General features: G+C 35.0%; 3 protein-coding genes and 1 long non-coding RNA gene across 8 annotated transcripts; 2 read left to right on the plus strand and 2 right to left on the minus strand.

Annotated features, from left to right (window-relative positions):
• Nucleotides 1-495: 495 nt before the first annotated feature.
• LOC149898814 (uncharacterized) lies at nucleotides 496-8,609 on the minus strand. 5 transcript variants are annotated; one of them, XM_090114985.1, is made up of 6 exons: nucleotides 8,233-8,609; nucleotides 6,527-6,659; nucleotides 6,084-6,152; nucleotides 5,727-5,741; nucleotides 3,624-3,866; nucleotides 496-1,780 (listed from the first exon to the last, which is right to left on the minus strand). In XM_090114985.1, exons 1-6 carry the CDS (start codon nucleotides 8,278-8,280, stop codon nucleotides 1,716-1,718), a joined length of 573 nt encoding a protein of 190 aa, XP_089971111.1. In that variant the 5' UTR covers nucleotides 8,281-8,609; the 3' UTR covers nucleotides 496-1,715. The 5 variants fall into 5 exon arrangements, with proteins under 5 accessions (XP_089971111.1, XP_089971108.1, XP_089971113.1 ...); XM_090114982.1 differs by having other exon boundaries at nucleotides 6,084-6,155; XM_090114987.1 differs by lacking the exon at nucleotides 8,233-8,609 and adding an exon at nucleotides 7,530-7,848 and having other exon boundaries at nucleotides 6,084-6,155.
• Nucleotides 8,610-12,031: 3,422 nt separating this feature from the next.
• On the minus strand, nucleotides 12,032-12,607 carry LOC149898815 (uncharacterized). The gene is made up of 3 exons (XR_016458025.1): nucleotides 12,561-12,607; nucleotides 12,363-12,442; nucleotides 12,032-12,258 (listed from the first exon to the last, which is right to left on the minus strand). It is a non-coding gene; the product is annotated as an uncharacterized LOC149898815 (long non-coding RNA).
• A 1,297-nt stretch (nucleotides 12,608-13,904) lies between these two features.
• mRpL54 (mitochondrial ribosomal protein L54) lies at nucleotides 13,905-15,745 on the plus strand. Its single transcript, XM_090115102.1, has 3 exons — nucleotides 13,905-14,133; nucleotides 14,343-14,488; nucleotides 15,072-15,745. The coding sequence occupies exons 1-3, from the start codon at nucleotides 14,001-14,003 to the stop codon at nucleotides 15,231-15,233; spliced, it is 441 nt and encodes a 146-aa protein (XP_089971228.1). The 5' UTR covers nucleotides 13,905-14,000; the 3' UTR covers nucleotides 15,234-15,745.
• A 172-nt stretch (nucleotides 15,746-15,917) lies between these two features.
• Nucleotides 15,918-18,749, plus strand: LOC149898817 (ciliary microtubule associated protein 1B-like). Its single transcript, XM_090115101.1, has 4 exons — nucleotides 15,918-16,255; nucleotides 16,754-16,955; nucleotides 17,659-18,040; nucleotides 18,398-18,749. The coding sequence occupies exons 1-4, from the start codon at nucleotides 16,234-16,236 to the stop codon at nucleotides 18,482-18,484; spliced, it is 693 nt and encodes a 230-aa protein (XP_089971227.1). The 5' UTR covers nucleotides 15,918-16,233; the 3' UTR covers nucleotides 18,485-18,749.
• The last annotated feature ends 6 nt before the right edge of the window (nucleotides 18,750-18,755 follow it).

Raw genomic sequence — 18,755 nt, forward strand, 5'->3', positions numbered from 1 at the left:
TCTTGTGGGCCTTGTGGCCGCAGATTCACCCGAATGAACCCTCTACCCGTGAACCCGTAAATCTCAGCCATATAGTCAGCAGCCCCCGAGCCACGCAGTAACAAAGAAACTCACAAACCTACCAGGCTACTTTTTATCCAGGAGACACATATAGCGGGTCCACGCGGGTGAAACCGAAGGAAACAACTACTATCAATAAGATTTCATTTTTTTTATTGTATAATGTAACAAATATAATTATCAATAAAAAATTAAGTGTTTCAGAAACTCTGTGTTTAATTTACGCGCTCGGTACAACCCTAAAGTTTTCGTTTGATGACGCAATCACGCGGCGTGCGCGGGAAATTCGCTTCTCGATGCGTGTTCGTAGAGTACATTTCTTACTGCAGCCGAGTTGCGGCGCATTTTGTAGGTAAATATAGCGTAGGTATTTTAGCTTTTGTATGGGAGTGATGTATCTGTTACGAAGTAACTATTCTCTAATCTGTGGTGTAGTTTAACTCAAACATTATATTTCTTAAAAATCAATACATAGTTAAAATGTCTTATTTAATGAACAATTTCCACTAAAAACGTGGTCGACATGCTTTTATTATGCGACAGCTTTTATATATAAAGTTAGCATCGCAACTACGGAAGATAAAATCGATCGATTGAGCTAGTTTAGTTTGAAATAGAGCAATACTTAATACGGAACTAAAAACATCTGAAGAATGACAACAATAAAGTTTTATATAATCTGTTCAACACGTAATCTACGCATTAACTATTTTTATTAGTATTTGTATAGTTTATGTCATTATTATTTACTTCTCTTCTATTACAACTGTTTTACGTTAAAATGCAGGAAATAACAATACATTATTTACTTACACTAAAATTATAATAAAGAATGATTTTACAACAGCTTAGGATTCGTTTATCGGAATATCAAATAAGTACTACTTTTATTTTTTTAGTCGATGTTTAAAGGAGGGTATAAATCTCTTTAATACATAAATGGCTGGACAAATTATATTCCTGTATCATACGAAATATACGTATTTATTTATATACTTTCATATGTATGAAACAACGAAATTAAAATCATAAAATCTTATATATACGAACCTGCGTCTATATACAACATATTATATGATATACAAGCATAGGAAATAGGAAATAATGCATATAATTTAATTACGTTGTTTCATACATATTGAATCACATTTAAAAAGGTACATAGCATTTTTATACATAATATAAGGTATGTTGAAATTTCACAGTAGCGCGTAGGTTAGTTTTTAAATGCCTAAATAATATCTAACATTAATATTAAATTCACATAAATTATTACAAACTAAAGCTGGCTCAGGGCGCAAAAAAATGAATAAATGCAAAAACAAAATATTTATTTCTTCTTGAAAAATATAAAGGAGGCATATAATACGATTAGTTAGCACATTATTAAATCATATTTTATGAACACCCAAAATACAAGAAATAGACTTTCTTGTATGATTGCACAGTACACCTTTACCCAAATATTAAAAATAAACAAGTCGAACAATAAACATAAAAACGCTTCTAAGATCCAAAATAAATTCGATAGGTATCCATCACACAAATACAAAAACATCATCAAATGCGGGCCAGCTTTAGTTTATAAACGGAATCACACGGAGGTTCGTACAGACGTACACGCGAATATCACATCATTATAATATGTAACTCAACTAGTGTGTCCCGGTGTATATGTTTGCCTGTTTGCCCACTGCTTGGTCGTACGATGGAGGTAGTGCTGTGAACATTATAAAAACAATTAAACATACACACACAAAACAGGTACAATCTAAATCAGTCTATTAGATTTTAGGATACAGAGTAACAAACAACCATTCTCTTCCTTCATCCATCCTCACAAACTTTCGCATTGATAATATTAGTAGGATAAAAAAATAGTTCCTTTAACTCAACGGCAGCAGCGGTTCAAATGCCCTTAAAAATCATTACGATACGAATTCTTTGACGATAGTTATTATTTTTTGTCATCATCGACTATATTTATAAAAAACCTATGTAACTCAGTACTAATGTAGCTTTCTGTTTTTTAAACATTTTTAAAAACAGTCCGTTACTCCCTAGCTTTATTATCAAATACATGTTTTAAACCTCTAAATTTGTTAATGATGTAAGTCCTATTATCTATTACCATACACACAGTTGTTATCACAAGGATACACTGCAGTGTGTAATTACATTGCTCTGCTCCTATCGCTTCGTCAATATTTGCTCTATATCTGTCGTGGGACTGATATAGCGAATCTACTTCATTTCGCTTTTATTAACTTGACAATTGTATGCTATTCATGAATTATAATAGAGTCATTTATAATACGTACATCTTTGAAAATTAGTGTTCGGTAGTTCGTGAGAGTATGCCCTAAATACACTATCAAAACAAAAATGTGCAATTTCGTTATAGTATAAGAAATTTAGTGAATACATTCTAGCCATTTTCATGTTATAGGTTAAGATCACAAGTAAGAAAAACCTAAACCTTAAAATATTTAAAAATCACAAGACTACATCTGATATAAAAAAACATCAAGTTATATATATTATAATACATGTAATAAGCTAACTACATGGACCCACCTTGAGGGTGCCAACCTGGCGCTGCTATACCAATGAAAGCTAATGTATAACCATAGTATTAGTTACAGCATGTACATAAATATACATAGTATACATTTAAATACAATACAATTATACATAATTTATTTACATATTCCTATACTAGCTTTCCGCCCGCGGCTTCGCTCGCGTTTTCAAAGAAAAACCCGTTCCCGTATGATTTCCGGGATAAAACCTATCCTATGTCCTTTCTCGGGTATCAAATTATCTCTATACCAAATTTCATGCAAATTGGTTCAGTAGTTTAGGCATGATTGAGTAACAGACAGACAGAGTTACTTTCGCATTTATAATATTAGTATGGATTATAATAAAAAAATGTTGCAACTGAAATGGCAATATACAATTTAGTAAAAAATAGCAAATTTTTATAAGATATGCTGGCAGAAAAGGTTGAACTAAAAATATGCCCTTAAAAATTGATTCATTTATCATTCAACATCAGTTAACCTAACTCAAAGTCAGTGAATAAAAATATACATCATGTGTATTCATTGACATTTAATAACAATATAATACGTGTATAAATAAACGAGGAAAGCTCAACAACCGAGATAACAAGTAAAACCCAACACTGAATCACCGACCGGCTCCGGCCGCCACTCGCTAACGGGATTATATTTCCTTCTAATCACTAATGTATGACGTCATCCCTCTTACGATATCTCTTAAATACGTGTTGAAAAAAACAAGTAATCTATAAATTATTTTCTTATATTTTGCATAATATTAACGTTTGCTTGCACAATATTAATCTTGTTGACTTTAATCGACACGATTTCTTAATAATTAATATAGTTAATCGATTTCAGAAGCTGTAAAAGTGCATTATTGTTATTGTTAAAATTAATATTTAATACAACATGATTAAGATATAATGATAAATAAAGCACGAAGCACATAAGTCAAAACAAAGCTTAAAATTGGCTAAGATTAGTGATACATACCGCTAGCTTCAGGTGCACTGGGTTGTGCGAAAGGCGCTCCACCAGTCGGGTACGGGGGGCCTCCAGTCGGGTACGGGGCCCCCGCAGTAGGGTACGGCGCGGGAGTCGGGTACGGGGCCGCGCTTTGTGCGCCCGTACCGGGGTACGAGCCCGCCGGGTACGAGCCGGTCGGGTACGGGGCACCCGTGGGGTACGCCGCCGGGTACGGCATGCTCGCATTTTGAGCGGGGTACTGTGTTACAACTGGAACGATAAATATTTATGTTGTAGTGTGATCATGAATATGCATGCTTTATTGTAACTAAAACGATACTAAATTATCTGTTTCCACATAACTCAAATACTCGCGTATGATCCGTGAGGAAAGTATTTTGTGTGATTTTAAGTAGCTGCGCTTTGTAATCATGCACGTGATCAAAGACAGTAGGGACAAGATCTAAGATCACAGTTTCGATCGTTCAGCGTGATAAAGTTCGCATATTACAATAAATCTAATCGTAAACGTGACATTTATTATAAAAATAAATCGAATTCCATTGCACAATGAATATTTACTTCAAACATGTGATAATAATAATCAGAAATACCATCGTGACGTAGTCAATACGTAATTCATTCACAACTTTCGATAATTCGATTGCGTCTTTCTGTTTTGTTCGGCGCAAACGAAAATAAAGCAAATCAAATTAAGGATTGATGCGAGGGAATTAGTGGCGACTTGTGAACTAATAATAATGTAATTAGTGATATTCAGTGGGTATTACTGCCGATGAGCTCTCGCTCGGATTTGTCCAAGGATATTTACATAATTAAGTTTTACAAGTTGTTAGGTGCTTCCTTTACTTTCTCAAGATGTATGTTTATAGATATTATTATTCAATTTGGTTAAGTTTGTTAATTGAATATTCATTGTAATATTATCGAGACAATAAACTTAAAGTAATTGAAGTAATTTTAGATCTACTGGGAGGGCAGAAGAATATTAATATAATTCGCAGATGTTTTTAATTCTACTAACACTATCGTGTAGAGGGTTTAAAAAAAATTATGCTTGTTATGGTTATTTTGCCGTTTCTCTGGGATACACCATCGAAATGCAGACATACTATACGTTCCTATCAATATATTATATCCCAACGATAATCGAGAATGTAATGTTTTTGTAAAAAATATTGAATCCATGTTGCTTGTTTCCTCAAAATTACTTCAAGTGGATTAATATACTATTTTATCAACAAACAGGTTGTAAACGTATAAACTCTTTAGTCAAGGCCTAAAGAAGACCTCGACTCGATTTGGATGTACTTATTCAACAATATCGATGACTGTTTTCCTTATGAATTCTCCTCGAGTGAATGTACCCAATAAATTATTAACAATCCATTGGACTTGCTGGAACTATGGAATCATTACTACATTTTTATCGTCAAATACATTACTATTAGTCAGATACATTTCTGTGCTAACTAACTCAGAAATCTGTCTACCTTCTCAGTCCGCAGGAATTATTTCCACTATCAAATTATAATTTTTGTTCTTTTTATAAATGAAGATTCAAAAAAAAATTCTTAGGAATGACAACTCAAGGAATGAGTTCCAAATGGTGTAAGATAAAGAGATGTCATTACTACATTATCGTTAACTACAAACTAAATACAGGTGTTTGATCCCTGCAACTTGGATATGACCTCATGTGCATATTATTAAGTGATTGTATTACGAGACGCGAAGGACCAATTTATAAATGAAATCCAACAATTTAGCCAGTTTTTTTAAATAATCTGTATTTAGTAATTCAAAAAACATCGTTATTAATGTATAACAAAATTAACTATTGTAGTTTCTCGCTTATTCTCGAACAAACAATATCCTGTATCATTGCATTAGTTCGTAGATATGACGAATTATACTCCTGATGTCAAATTTTGGAACCTATTTTAGGCACAATGAAAATGATGACATTCTTATTTCATTTACGAATTTGTTTGAAAATGTTTCATCTGTTTTTTTTCTTCAAAGACGCGTCTATACGCGATTAAACTTTAGGAACTAAGGATTCTCTCCTTTTTTTATTATGAAGTTAGAGTTAGAGTGTGCACTCACCGGGGTAGGGTTGCGGCGCGTACTGCTGCTGCGGGTACGGCCGCCCTTAGAGTTAGAGTGTGCACTCACCGGGGTAGGGTTGCGGCGCGTACTGCTGCTGCGGGTACGGCCGCCCTTAGAGTTAGAGTGTGCACTCACCGGGGTAGGGTTGCGGCGCGTACTGCTGCTGCGGGTACGGCCGCCCTTAGAGTTAGAGTGTGCACTCACCGGGGTAGGGTTGCGGCGCGTACTGCTGCTGCGGGTACGGCCGCCCTTAGAGTTAGAGTGTGCACTCACCGGGGTAGGGTTGCGGCGCGTACTGCTGCTGCGGGTACGGCCGCCCTTAGAGTTAGAGTGTGCACTCACCGGGGTAGGGTTGCGGCGCGTACTGCTGCTGCGGGTACGGCGCCGGCTGCGTCGTGATCGTCGTCGTCGTCACTGTGGCCGCTGCTGGCGGGATACATCGTTACTTATTACTTATCATCATAGTCAATTGAAAAAAATAGAAAAGTAACTGTAAAGTTGTACAATAAGGAAAGAAAGACTTATTAAATCATCAGTCTCTGTCAACATTTGCGTCTGTCACATAATTTTCGACAGTGTCCCCACAAGATAAGAAATTAATGAATGTGATGTAAAATAAAAACAATGTATTATGGAGGGTTTCGATTCAGTTGTTAGGTTAACATTGTGTATCAATCAATCTATATTTTTCTCACTTAAGTAAATTTAGAATATACTATAGTCAATCTCCTGAGCACCAATATCACCATTAAATATTATTAACGACATCCATGAACAAGAAGCACAAGTATACATACGCGAGAGCACTTGTCCGCGGTTCCTGCGGCGGCGGCAGCAGCACGCCAGCACGAGCAGCAGCAGCACCACGCCCACCACCGCGTACGCGATCGTCGACATGTTCATCGCGCGCCGGCTGAACTGGCTCTTCTCCTGGTTTTAGAAGACAATAAGAAAACTCAACTACATTTGTGTAGTTTCTAATTGTACTCTAATGTTATATAAATGGAGGAATGTTTTAATTTTTTATTATCTACGTTTTAATTTAAAAAACGGATTTAAAAATTATTGTACCATTAGAAACCTATATATTTACCAATTAATATATTCTATTTTTTATGCTTAATAAAGACAGTCAGAGCACTTATCTATTGCAAAGGGAAAAGATTGAATGTGTTGTTTATAATAAGGGACTACTTAACTAGAATTATCAGTAGATATCAATGTTTCAAAACATGGATTTAATTAAAAAAAAACCAGACAAATAGGGTACTTTTAAGAAAATTTGTATCCAGATAAAGTAGGGTACATACAAGTAACCAAAAATGAGGAATTATTAATTTAAATAGAACCAGTTATAAATATAAATTTATAAAGAATAGAAAAAATTTGATCACGAGGCGGGACTCGAACCCGCATCCTTTCGCGCCATACCGGGGCGGATGCCTGACCAACTCAGCCACTCGTGATCGAATTTTTTCTATTCTTTATAAATTTATATTTATAAAGCATTTGAATGCCATAAAACCAAAATATCAATCAGAACCAGTTATAACTTCTCCTGGCTAAAGATTTTTTTGTTTTTACTTTTTACACAGTAGTTATTCCATTGGAGTGTGATGAAATTTGCTCCATTAATATAATACATATTATATATGAAATCATGTTATTAATGACTATTACACAAAAAATAGCATATCTCCCATCACTTCCTGTGATGTTTCCATGAATCACACTTGCATGTAAACAATGATATTTTATCTCACACTAGCGACCAAACAGACATCATCCTCACATACTTACATGTGTACAAAGATTAAATGGTTATGAGTTTTTCTAAAAATTTTTCCACAAGATTTTCTTGATTGTATAATAAAAAAAAGAGTTTCCACTATTCTTTGTTTAGCTTCACTAAACTTTATAGATATTTCATAATATATAATGTATATGACAAGAATAACATAAACTTCCTCTTGTTGCAATGTGCTCACAATAGTTAGAGTTTAAAATAAACTTTAACATGGTTTAAAGAAAACAATTATTACTTTTATAAATGCAACGGTAATAGATACCTATTACTGTTGCATTTATTATTATTAACTACTTTTTACAAATGTACCTACATTGTATTAACATCAATTTTATACAATGCACGACAGTAAGTTTACATAAACTGTTGCAATATTTATAAAACAACTTGCTGGACCAGTTCTACTCATACATTAAAATCATTCATTGCATGAGTGTTTACTTACAGATTTTTAACAAAAATGGGGTCATGCTAGAGGACCAACCTTGCTTTAGCACTCAAGAGTAATGAGCGCGGGTTCCACACGAATAATTAACGAATTGGCGACACTATTCAACTTCAATGCACTACTCAAATCAAGGTCAAGGATGACTATTGTCGTGACGTTAAAACTACACTCCATTAATTTCTTAAATCACCCGACATTAAATCTGCATCGGTGAAAATATAAAAAATACATCACACAAAATGACTCACCTCAAAGAAGCGATCAAAATCGTCATCAAATTCTTTATTGTCGAACATAATACGCTCAGCTGTACGAGCTGAATCGCATCTTTAACGATGATACAGCACGGACGATATTGAATTATATCACGAATGCAAAAATAAAATAGGATTTCCCCGATAACAACTAGGCTTGTTTATTGAGCGATGCTACGTATGCTAAATCACTGTATACTTTATATAAATTAATACATGAGCCACGTAAAGTTGCACTGGCAGTTGATAATTTCCTAAATATATCAGGTAAGTCGTATTCTACCTGTATTTGAATACACAATTGAATTATCAACAAAAACCACCTTAGTTGCCTAGCCCTAAATCACTGTTCCCGACTCCCGTTTTGTTTGTGTGATATTGTCAAATTTTAACTGTCACTTGTCAGCCATATTAAAATGTCATGTTGACACGAACGTCCTTGATAGATTTTTTTCAGTTACCGTTTACCGTACGTACTTACGTAGTTCATTTGCACATTGTTAATTCTTCTTATTTTTTTAATAATAATGTAATAAAAGTATACTGCAAACAATCATATAATATCCTCATAAGGTTTTTTATGAGACTGCGAGTTATTTTCGATGTACTTAGAGTCACCAGTGCAAACTTAGCACCCCATCAATGGAATTTTGGGTCGAAAATGACCTTGATCGTTAGGTCCCCGTTAGGTCCTTTAAGGTCCCACAATTTTTTCGTTAGGTCCCCTTTAGTTTTTTTTTAAATAATTTTTTAAATTTTAGGTATAAAAAAAAATGCACTTTAGCACCCCATCCATAGAATTTTGGGTCAAAAATGACCTCAATCGATAGGTCTCCGTTAGGTCCTATAAGGTCCCACAGTTTTTTCGTTAGGTCCCCTTTAGTTTTTTTTTAAATAATTTTTTTTTAATTTTAGGTATAAAAAAGTTACACTTTAGCACCCCATCCATAGCAAAATTGGCAAATTTTATCAAAATCGTATTCTTTACCGTTAGGTCCGTATGGGCTCATCATTGAAATTGTTGAATTATTTATTTTATTAAAATTATAAAATAATAAAAACCTGCGCATGCGCCTTAGAGCATTAAGGCATGCGCACATCATACATAAACAGCGCGAAATTTAAAATGGTATCGTTTCATTTATTACCTAAATAAATCTATTGTTCTGAGAGTGCTTATTTATTAAAAACCTACTTTTCAACCTAGAATTAAAATAACCTGGTATTAGTGTCAATCTATGGTGTCAATATATTTTTTGTAGCGGCCACAGGGCCACACTACGGTCGAGGTATAGATTCGGAAAGAATAACATGCAACAAATCATTAATTTGATTCGGGATGACCTTCGCGTGGACACTCGAGGGGGCGGTATTCCAGTGGAACTGCAAGTGATGGCAGTTATTCGATATTGGGGCCGGCATGAGGTAGATGTGTCATGTGACCAGCGTTCCCAACCGTACGATAATTATCGTACAAACACGATAATTTGGTGCCTACGTACGATGTACGATAGCATGTTATTATCGTACGCTGATTTTACGATAATTTCTATCAGGCAAAATTCGAGAATTTATATTATTTCACCCATACAAATATGAAATTTTGACGTGTTTCATATCGAACTTTCATGGGAACAGTGCAATTTTGTCAGATTGAATTTTAAACTTGGCGCGTTTATTGAACATAAAGTGGAAATGGAGGTCTGTAGTCTGTACCACGCGTAAAACCAAAAGAGTATAGTGAATATGGCACGTAAAACGTTTGGGTTTCAGTGTCCCGTTGATTTGACAGCGGTAGTTAAACAAAGATTAACTATAGAGAACTTGCATACTTATCAATATTACAATTTATATGATTTATTTATTTATAATAGGCATGACGACAGTATCCATAAATGATCGTATTAGTGTTTTTAAGGGAAAATGTACACTAAATAAATTCAATATAGTGACTTAGAAATCTTAAAACCATTAAGATTAATGAGATTATCAATAAAATAAAACATTGAAATTCTGCAGTTAGCCATTTTGACTAAAACACGCGTGACGTCACGCATAAGTAAACAACTCGCGTCAGATGTGTTTTGTTGTTATGAATATGTTGAGAATACGCATTTTTATTTATTTTCTATTGTTTCACGTATGCTTTATCGACTCAGAACATAAATACAATTGGGAATTCACGAATACGTGGTTCGGGGTTCTCCGCATCAACTTTATACAATCATTTCTTATTATTTCTCGCTTGAAATAATTACTAACACATTTTTGAGCATTATTTTTATGTGGATTCATACTGCAATACTGCACACCACTCATAAACTTTGAAATTCGTTTATATAACACATATTAATTAAAGACTTTTTTAATTTTCTTCACAATGCGTACAAATAATTACGTATTTACCAAAGTTTGACGTCACGCCTACGCCATGACACCTGCGAGCTGTTTTGGCACAGATATTAAATATTTTTTGAAAAATGGCTTTAATCTTCGTTAAATTTAAGTATATTACCGAAATATAGGGTTTTTCTTGTATAGTAAACGTATACACACATTATGGAAGAGGATTTCAAAATCTTTCGTCATGCCTATTGACTTTATTCTAAAAAGTACGATAATTTCGAACCAAAAACGCCTAATGTACGATAATTTTACGCCCCTGGTACGATAATCAGCTCACTTCAGGTTGCTAACACTGCATGTGACTTGTGCTCTAGTTTTGGATATATACAATAGAAAAGCCTGTATAACGATCTATTACATTACAGATCCAAGAAGATTGTGCTGACATTCACAGAATGAGTCAACAGACACTTTCCCGTTTGTCCCGAAATGTTGCTATTGCGTTAGCTTCTAAAAGTTCGCGTTATATTAATATGCCGTCGAACTCAACCGAGGAAGCCAAAGCAATTAGGAAATTTGAGGCCATAATATGCGGGATGAAGCGTATCATTGGTGCAATAGATTGCACTCATATTAAGATACGCAAAGTGAGTGGAGAGGCTGGACAGTACTATGTTAATAGGAAGGGACATTACTCCATTAACACTCAAGTATGAACATTGTACAATAACATTTTAGTTTGATCATAGTGTATTTAAAGTAATAAATTTTCATTGTTATGTGTGCTATTATGTGTTTCTAATTTATAATAATATTGATGACAATAATTACAGGTAGTATGTGACTCTGACCTTAAAATCTGCGATATTGTGTGTCACTGGAGAGGAAGTACACATGATTCCCGCATATATAGAGAAAGCTCAATAAAGCGGAGGTTTGAGGAGAATGAATTTCATGGGAAGCTGATTGGAGATAGCGGGTATCCTTGTACTTCGCATCTTCTAACACCAATATTAAGACCAAGGACACAGGCAGAAGAAAGGTACAACCTGAGTCACATACGAACGAGGAATACTGTAGAGCGTTGCTTTGGGGTGTGGAAGCAAAGATTCCGCATACTCAACGAAACAATGCGAGGGTCTCTGCAAGTGATCAAGACCACTATTGTTGCTTGTGCAGTTTTGCACAATTTAGCAATACTCTTTAATGAGTCTATTTTAAATCAAGGTATTTGTGCAAACTAATATGTAAACAAAGTATATTTAATAATGCCAATACATAAAAAATAAGCATATTTTAATTCTTTATTTTGTATTTTTCTAGATCCTTCAGGCCTTGAAAATCAATTATTAATCGATCCAACTATCCCTGATAATATAGAAGATGAAGACGAAAATATAAACAGGGCCATTTATATTGAAACTTATTTTAATCAATAAAAACCATATTTTATTATTTTTCAAAATTTATTTTTTTTAAATATTCCTCCTCTAATGCAAGTATTTGGAGCTTCTTCTCGTGAAGCTCCCTCTCTTGTTCTATTCTTAATAGGTGAAGCTCCCTCTCTTGCTCTATTCTTAATAGATGCAACTCTTGTTGTTGCTTCATTAATTCCTCCCTGCTTTTTTTGCAAGGAGGAATAATTGATGCTCGTAATTGGAATTTGATTTCCCACTGTAAAAATAACATAAACATTAAACATTATTTCACATAAATCACAGCTGAACAATAAGCACAGGAAATTTCATGAAATTCTATTTTCAACATTACATACTTACGTTTTTTTTGGTTTAGCTTTGAAAATATGATGTGTAGGATTTATACGTGGCAATTCAGTGGAGAAATTTGGCAATTCAGGCTAAAAATAAAAAAATAATAATTATTTTAAAATAATATAAATTTTATTTATAATACTGATATTTTTGTATAACATAACTGATAAAAATATTATACAAATTATTATATAATATGATTACCTATGCATGTGCAGTGCTTTCATCATTTTCATTCAATTTCAATGTATTATTCTCTTCCATTTCTGCAGTTATTCCATCTTGTTTTTTTTGTACTGCTCTTCAACATGAATAACATGGTTCGGTCATAGAAGAAATCTCGTTGAGATACTGATTTTGTGTCTTTAAACATTTTGAACGGACAGATCGTTCAATTTTATATTGTTGCTTTAATAGTTTATAACTGGATTACTGGTATCATCCATGCAAAATAATAATAATAATATTAAACAAATCATATAATGTGCAATGCAATCAAGATGAAAAGTATCAAAATATCAAGTCACACTGTGTGTTTTTCCTTGAAAACTACATCTCTTTCAAATTGTTTCTTTTTAAATTTATTAATCATAGTTTAAAGTTTTCGTCATGTTTTCAACTCAGTTTTCAATTATTAGAAATCACTAAAATCCTAAGCTAAAATCGCAGAAAATAAAATCACTTTGACAAGCTTTGACACATCAACAACTCAGGTTTTAATGACAGTTAACTGTTAAGTGTTGCCAAATAAATTTTCGAAATAAAAAGCCAGTCTCATCTTTCGAACCAGACGTGACTAGTATAGATTTATTTATTGATTTAATAAATGAAACGATACCAATTTAAATTTCGCGCTGTTTATGTATGATGTGCGCATGTCTTAATGCTCTAAGGCGCATGCGCAGGTTTCAATTATTTTATAACTAGTGCCCCGGCTTCGCCCGTGGTACATATTTAGTATCCTATATCCTTCTCCTGGCTCTAAACTACCTCCCTGCCAATTTTCAGCTAAATCAGTTCAGCCGTTCTTGAGTTATAAGTGGAGTAACTAACACGACTTTCTTATAAATATATAGATTTTAATAAAATAAATAATTTAACAATTTCAATGATGGACCTATACGGACCTAACGGTAAAGAATACGATTTTGATAAAATTCGCCAATTTTGATATGGATGAGGTGCTAAAGTGTAATTTTTTTATACCCAAAATTAAAAAAAAAATATTTAAAAAAAAACTAAAGGGGACCTAACGAAAAAATTGTGGGACCTTATAGGACCTAACGAAGACCTATAGATTAAGGTCATTTTTGACCCAAAATTCTATGGATGGGGTGCTAAAGTGTAATTTTTTTATACCTAAAATTTAAAAAATTATTTAAAAAAAAACTAAAGGGGACCTAACGAAAAAATTGGTGGACCTTAAAGGACCTAACGGGGACCTAACGATCAAGGTCATTTTCGACCCAAAATTCCATAGATGGGGTGCTAAGTTTGCACTGGTCTTAGAGTCTGGCCAGCCAAAGCTGAAGCTGTGGTTTGTGGTCAAAAGAGGATGACACTGACATTTGACAATGTTATAAAAATTAAAATATCAAAATTCAAGAGGCACTTTATTATAACCTCTAATAAAATAAAAACGAGATGTTTAATAATTTAATAAGATTATTTCCAATAACAATACAACGCACGGCTTTACACAATGCATACTTAAAGGTGGAGTTGCACAGTTCTGCTACAAGCTATGCAGTTAAAAAAACAACATCGGCTGCCGGAGGTAAATCTTTCAATATTTATTAAATTTTGAGTCTCCAGCCTGTACTTGTATACGTAGTATATTATTATTAGTCTGTGGCCTGTACCTATATGCATACTGCATGTAGGTTTCATTTCTCATTCACAAACTTTCTTTATGCATTTTAACAGAACTTTCATTTAAAATTTTAAATTATAATGTAGGTAATTATAAATTCTATTTATTTTAAGGTGTGCTGGGGTTGGGAAAGGGTAAGAAGAAGGGTGGGAAATTGACGGCCATTGAAAAGAAGGAACTTCCCGTGGAGACAGACCCAGAGAAGCTTGTGAACTATGTGTGTGGTTCCAATATATACCTCACTGGAGAAGATGTCAAAGTGAGTATTGTTTCTTGCTTTCTTAATATTACACCAATAACAATGTGTAAGTTTGTGAGGATGGATGTATGTATGTATGTTTGTCTGTTGTTGAAACTGCATTGCACGGCAACATTTTTTATATATGTAGGTAATACTCAAAGGTTTTTATGACATTCATAACAGAAATGACTAAGATCTTGTTATTGCTATATAGCATAGTGACTATGAGTGGACTCTACAGTACACAACAACACACAATATGAGCATTATTTTGCTCAATCAACTTGTAAGTCAATAATTATTATAATAATTAACATATTTTACCATGTGTTTTAATGAACTCTGTACAAGTTGTAAACAGAGCAGGATGTAGTGACATTTCATGATTTTTTTCTCTTCCATGATTGAATCAAGACATAAAACAAAAGAAATTATTTTACATATAAATTATGAAATTTTATAAAGTAATTTTTCAGTTTATTCATGAGCTACTTATAATTTTTAAACAGATTTACATGTTTATATGTCATGTGGAGGTTTAAGTTTTAGTTCATTTCTAAATATACATCAAATCAAACATAAGAAAATCAATAATTTTCAGATAAAAGATGACAGCGAGTACCCTGATTGGTTGTGGAAGCTGAACATGGGAGCGCCGCCTCGCATCGAGGAGCTCGACCCTGACACTAAGGAGTATTGGAAGAGAGTGCGCGCTGTCGGCATGAGGAGGAACAATAAACTGCGCTCTATGAAGAAGTTTTAGATTATTATCCAACCTGCTATATGTTTTGTAACTTATATTGTGTTGTAAATGTAATGGTGGTGTATTATTAAATAATCATAGTATTTACACTAATATTATAAAGAGTTTGTTTGTTGGAGCGCAGCTAATGTTCATTTATATGTACATAAACTAGCTGTGCCCTGCGGTTATTCCCGCATAGCTCCGCTCCTATAGGTCTTAGTATGATGATATATAGCCTATACCTATAGCCTTCCTCGATAAATGGGCTATCTAACACCGTAAGAATTTTTTTAAATCAGATCAATAGTTTCTGAGATTCAAACAAACAAACAAACTCTTCAGCTTTATAATATTGGTATAGATTATTCATCTGTATAGTAATTTCTGTTGCTATATTCATCAATTTGTGTTGTAAAATATGTTTTTACAAGTACAAGTTGATTGTATCAGGGTTATGAAATTGTGTGGGTTGGATAATGTTAGTGAATACTGTGTAATGTAGAGTTAGTGATGTGACGTGCTGGACTGAACACTAGATATTTTAATCGTTTTAGCAATAAATATTTGTAATTGTTACTAAAAACGTTTTTTATTCTGTGTATTCCTATTTATTTTAATTAAAGTCAAGAGCATACTCAAATTAGTTAGATAAAAAAATATTTGGGCAGTTGTAAAAGGGTTCATATTATGCAGTTCATATTCAGTAAAAATTATACCTATTGCATTTATTTGCAATCATTTAATTTGCATATGTTAATAAGACTCCGTAGATAGCGCTGAAATCTGCCCGCCACTTTGCTAATGTATGCTCTACGCCCGCCACTCTTTATTAAAACGATAATGTAGACTAGACTTTAATATCCTAAATAAAATCTCTTTGCATAAGACAACTGAGCAAGGACAATAAAACAAGCATTTTGACAATCAAGCGGTCGAGAGTCGCAACAAAATTATTTTGATGTATTTTTAACTAAATTTTAGTGTTTTTCTTAGCATATATTAAAATTCATTGTGTAAAATGGCGTGTAAGAAACCGTTAGGTAAGTAGAAAGATAAAATTAATCAAAATTTTTGTATTTTTAAAAATTGCATATCGCGATCGCGATCGGTACAAAAGCGGTACAGTCAACAACAAAATAACGGACGGATTTTATAATATGGTTTTATGTGTTTGAAGATAGAAGGCTAATGGATATAGGCTTCTCTTTGTTGCGACGTAAAATCTCATTCCCATACAAAGATTCATTATGATGCTGATTTGAATCACTTCGAAATTGATAAATTCCGATTTATGGCGCTATGTTAAAAAAGTGGCATGAATGGCAATCGTCAAGTTCCTTTCACCACACGAGCGAAGCCGCTGGCAACAGCTAGTTAGTAATACATCTAGTGGTAGGAAGTTAGTTGTTATAAATTTGAATGCTATATATTTTTCCACGCAGCTAATCATACACCGTTGAACGGTTCTACGATAAGGTTGGGTATTATTATTTCTAACTAGCTATCTCTGAAGTATTGCACTGTACTATGATGTGTAGGGCCGGGGCCGGGCGCGTACCGGCTGCCGACGACGGTGGGGTTCGCGGAGCACGACCCGTCGCGCAACCGCAGCCCGATGTACTCGTTCGGGCTGAACGCCGGCTCGCGCTTCAAGCAGCTCGGCCCCGGGCCCGCCTACCGCATCGACCGCATCACGCGCGACGGCCTCGTCTCCTCGCCCGCCTGGAGCTTCGGAGCTAGGTACCGCTTGATATGTCCTTTGCAAGTCGGTTCAATCAGTGATAATACCTAATTAAGTACACATGTTTAACGCGGATATGTTATTAGGTTTGGGAAATGATTGATTGCTCTATTCTATGAAATGATAATAATATGTAATCGAAAATATATTCTTAAAGTTTTGATTAATATGTTATCGGTACTAACTAAAAAAGTAATACCTAACTATGTTATGTTAAAGTTTCATGATAAATCTTATCTAATGATAAATAACAAAACAAGGTATTATCACAGTATTACAATATTATTTCCGCTAAGTTATGTTTAAAGTTATGCGCGTCGAAGAATTCGTTCCAAATAAGTTCCAAATGCATCGAAAAATTGTTAAGTATTATATTCTCTCTCTCTCTCTTTTTCTGTTTAAGTCTATAATCAATCCATACTAATATTATAAATGCGAAAGTAACTCTGTCTGTCTGTCTGTTACTCAATCACGCCTTAACTATTGAACCAATTTGCATGAAATTTGGTATAGAGATATTTTGATACCCGAGAAAGGACATAGGATAGGTTTTATCCCGGAAATCCTACGGGAACGGGTTTTTCTTTGAAAACGCGGGCGAAGCCGCGGGCGGAAAGCTAGTATGTTATAATTATATTATGTCGTTCGAATGTCAATGTCGAGTTGGAATCAGTTGGTTTCATTTGACCGGTGTGCGGGCAGGCTGGCGGGCCGCGCGGGCGGGCGCGTGCCGGGGCCGGGCGCGCACGCCCCCGAGCGCTGCCCGCCGACGCGCGAGCCGCGCGCGCCGCAGTACTCCATGGGCGCGCGGCTCGGCTTCGCGCCGCGGCGGGCCGGCCCCGCGCCCAACGCGTACGCGCTGCGGCTCGGGCCCGGCTCGCCCGCCTACACCATGGGCGCGCGCGTGGGCTTCGCGCTCAAGCCGCGCTCGCCGGGCCCGGCCGTGTACTTCCAGCGCGACGCGGACGTGTACCGCCCGCGCGCGCCGGTCTACTCGCTGGCCGCGCGCTCCGACGGCGCCGGCAAGGGGCCCAAGACGCCCGGCCCCGCCGCCTACCCGCCCAACCTATATAACACGAAGAAGGTACACGTGTGACCCTGCTGCCTTTTCTTTTTTTGTAACTGAACTTAATTCCTTTGTCCATTTTATACTTCGTTGATTCGTTCATTAAATTGCACGAAAAATATTTCATGTAGCTATTTAAACCTTATATGTATTTTGTAAGTAGTAATTAACAAATATCACCCAATTTGTATCACGTCTATCGGTCGCCTGTAAGCTGTAGCACGCATGATATTACGAACTTGTAACATATCGCATAGATAATGGTGCACTTACGTATAACGCATATAGAGCGCTAAAAGTAGAGCTAGAAAACAACTTTAATTGCTTAGAATCTTAGATATATAATTTACTTATAAACTTGATTATATATTGCAGAATCCGTACGCCTACTCGTTCGGCACGAAGCACGGAGACTACGCGCCACCGATGATCATCAAGGAAGACACTATGGATTGTCTATGATCGACGCTCAGACCGAATTAACAATTCGAAGAAAACGTCTTGGTTACATTTAAAAGACAACTCAAAAACATCAGCAATTATTTTGAGTTGAAATGGTTTTCCTGACGTTTAATGTGAAAAAAATTGTAAAAATGAACAGAAAATGTAATTGTTTGTGATGACTTTTGGATTTGAAATGTTTGTATTTTTTTCGAATCCGCACCGTTACTGTTCCACTTTTGATGTACGTTGTAATGTTTGTTAATAAAACATTGTTAAAGTTGTATTCATT

This window comes from Colias eurytheme, chromosome 22, assembly GCF_061535395.1.
Source record: "Colias eurytheme isolate Ceu_HAF_F1 chromosome 22, ilColEury1 Martin Lab GWU primary, whole genome shotgun sequence".
Classification (NCBI taxonomy): Eukaryota; Metazoa; Arthropoda; class Insecta; order Lepidoptera; family Pieridae; genus Colias; species Colias eurytheme.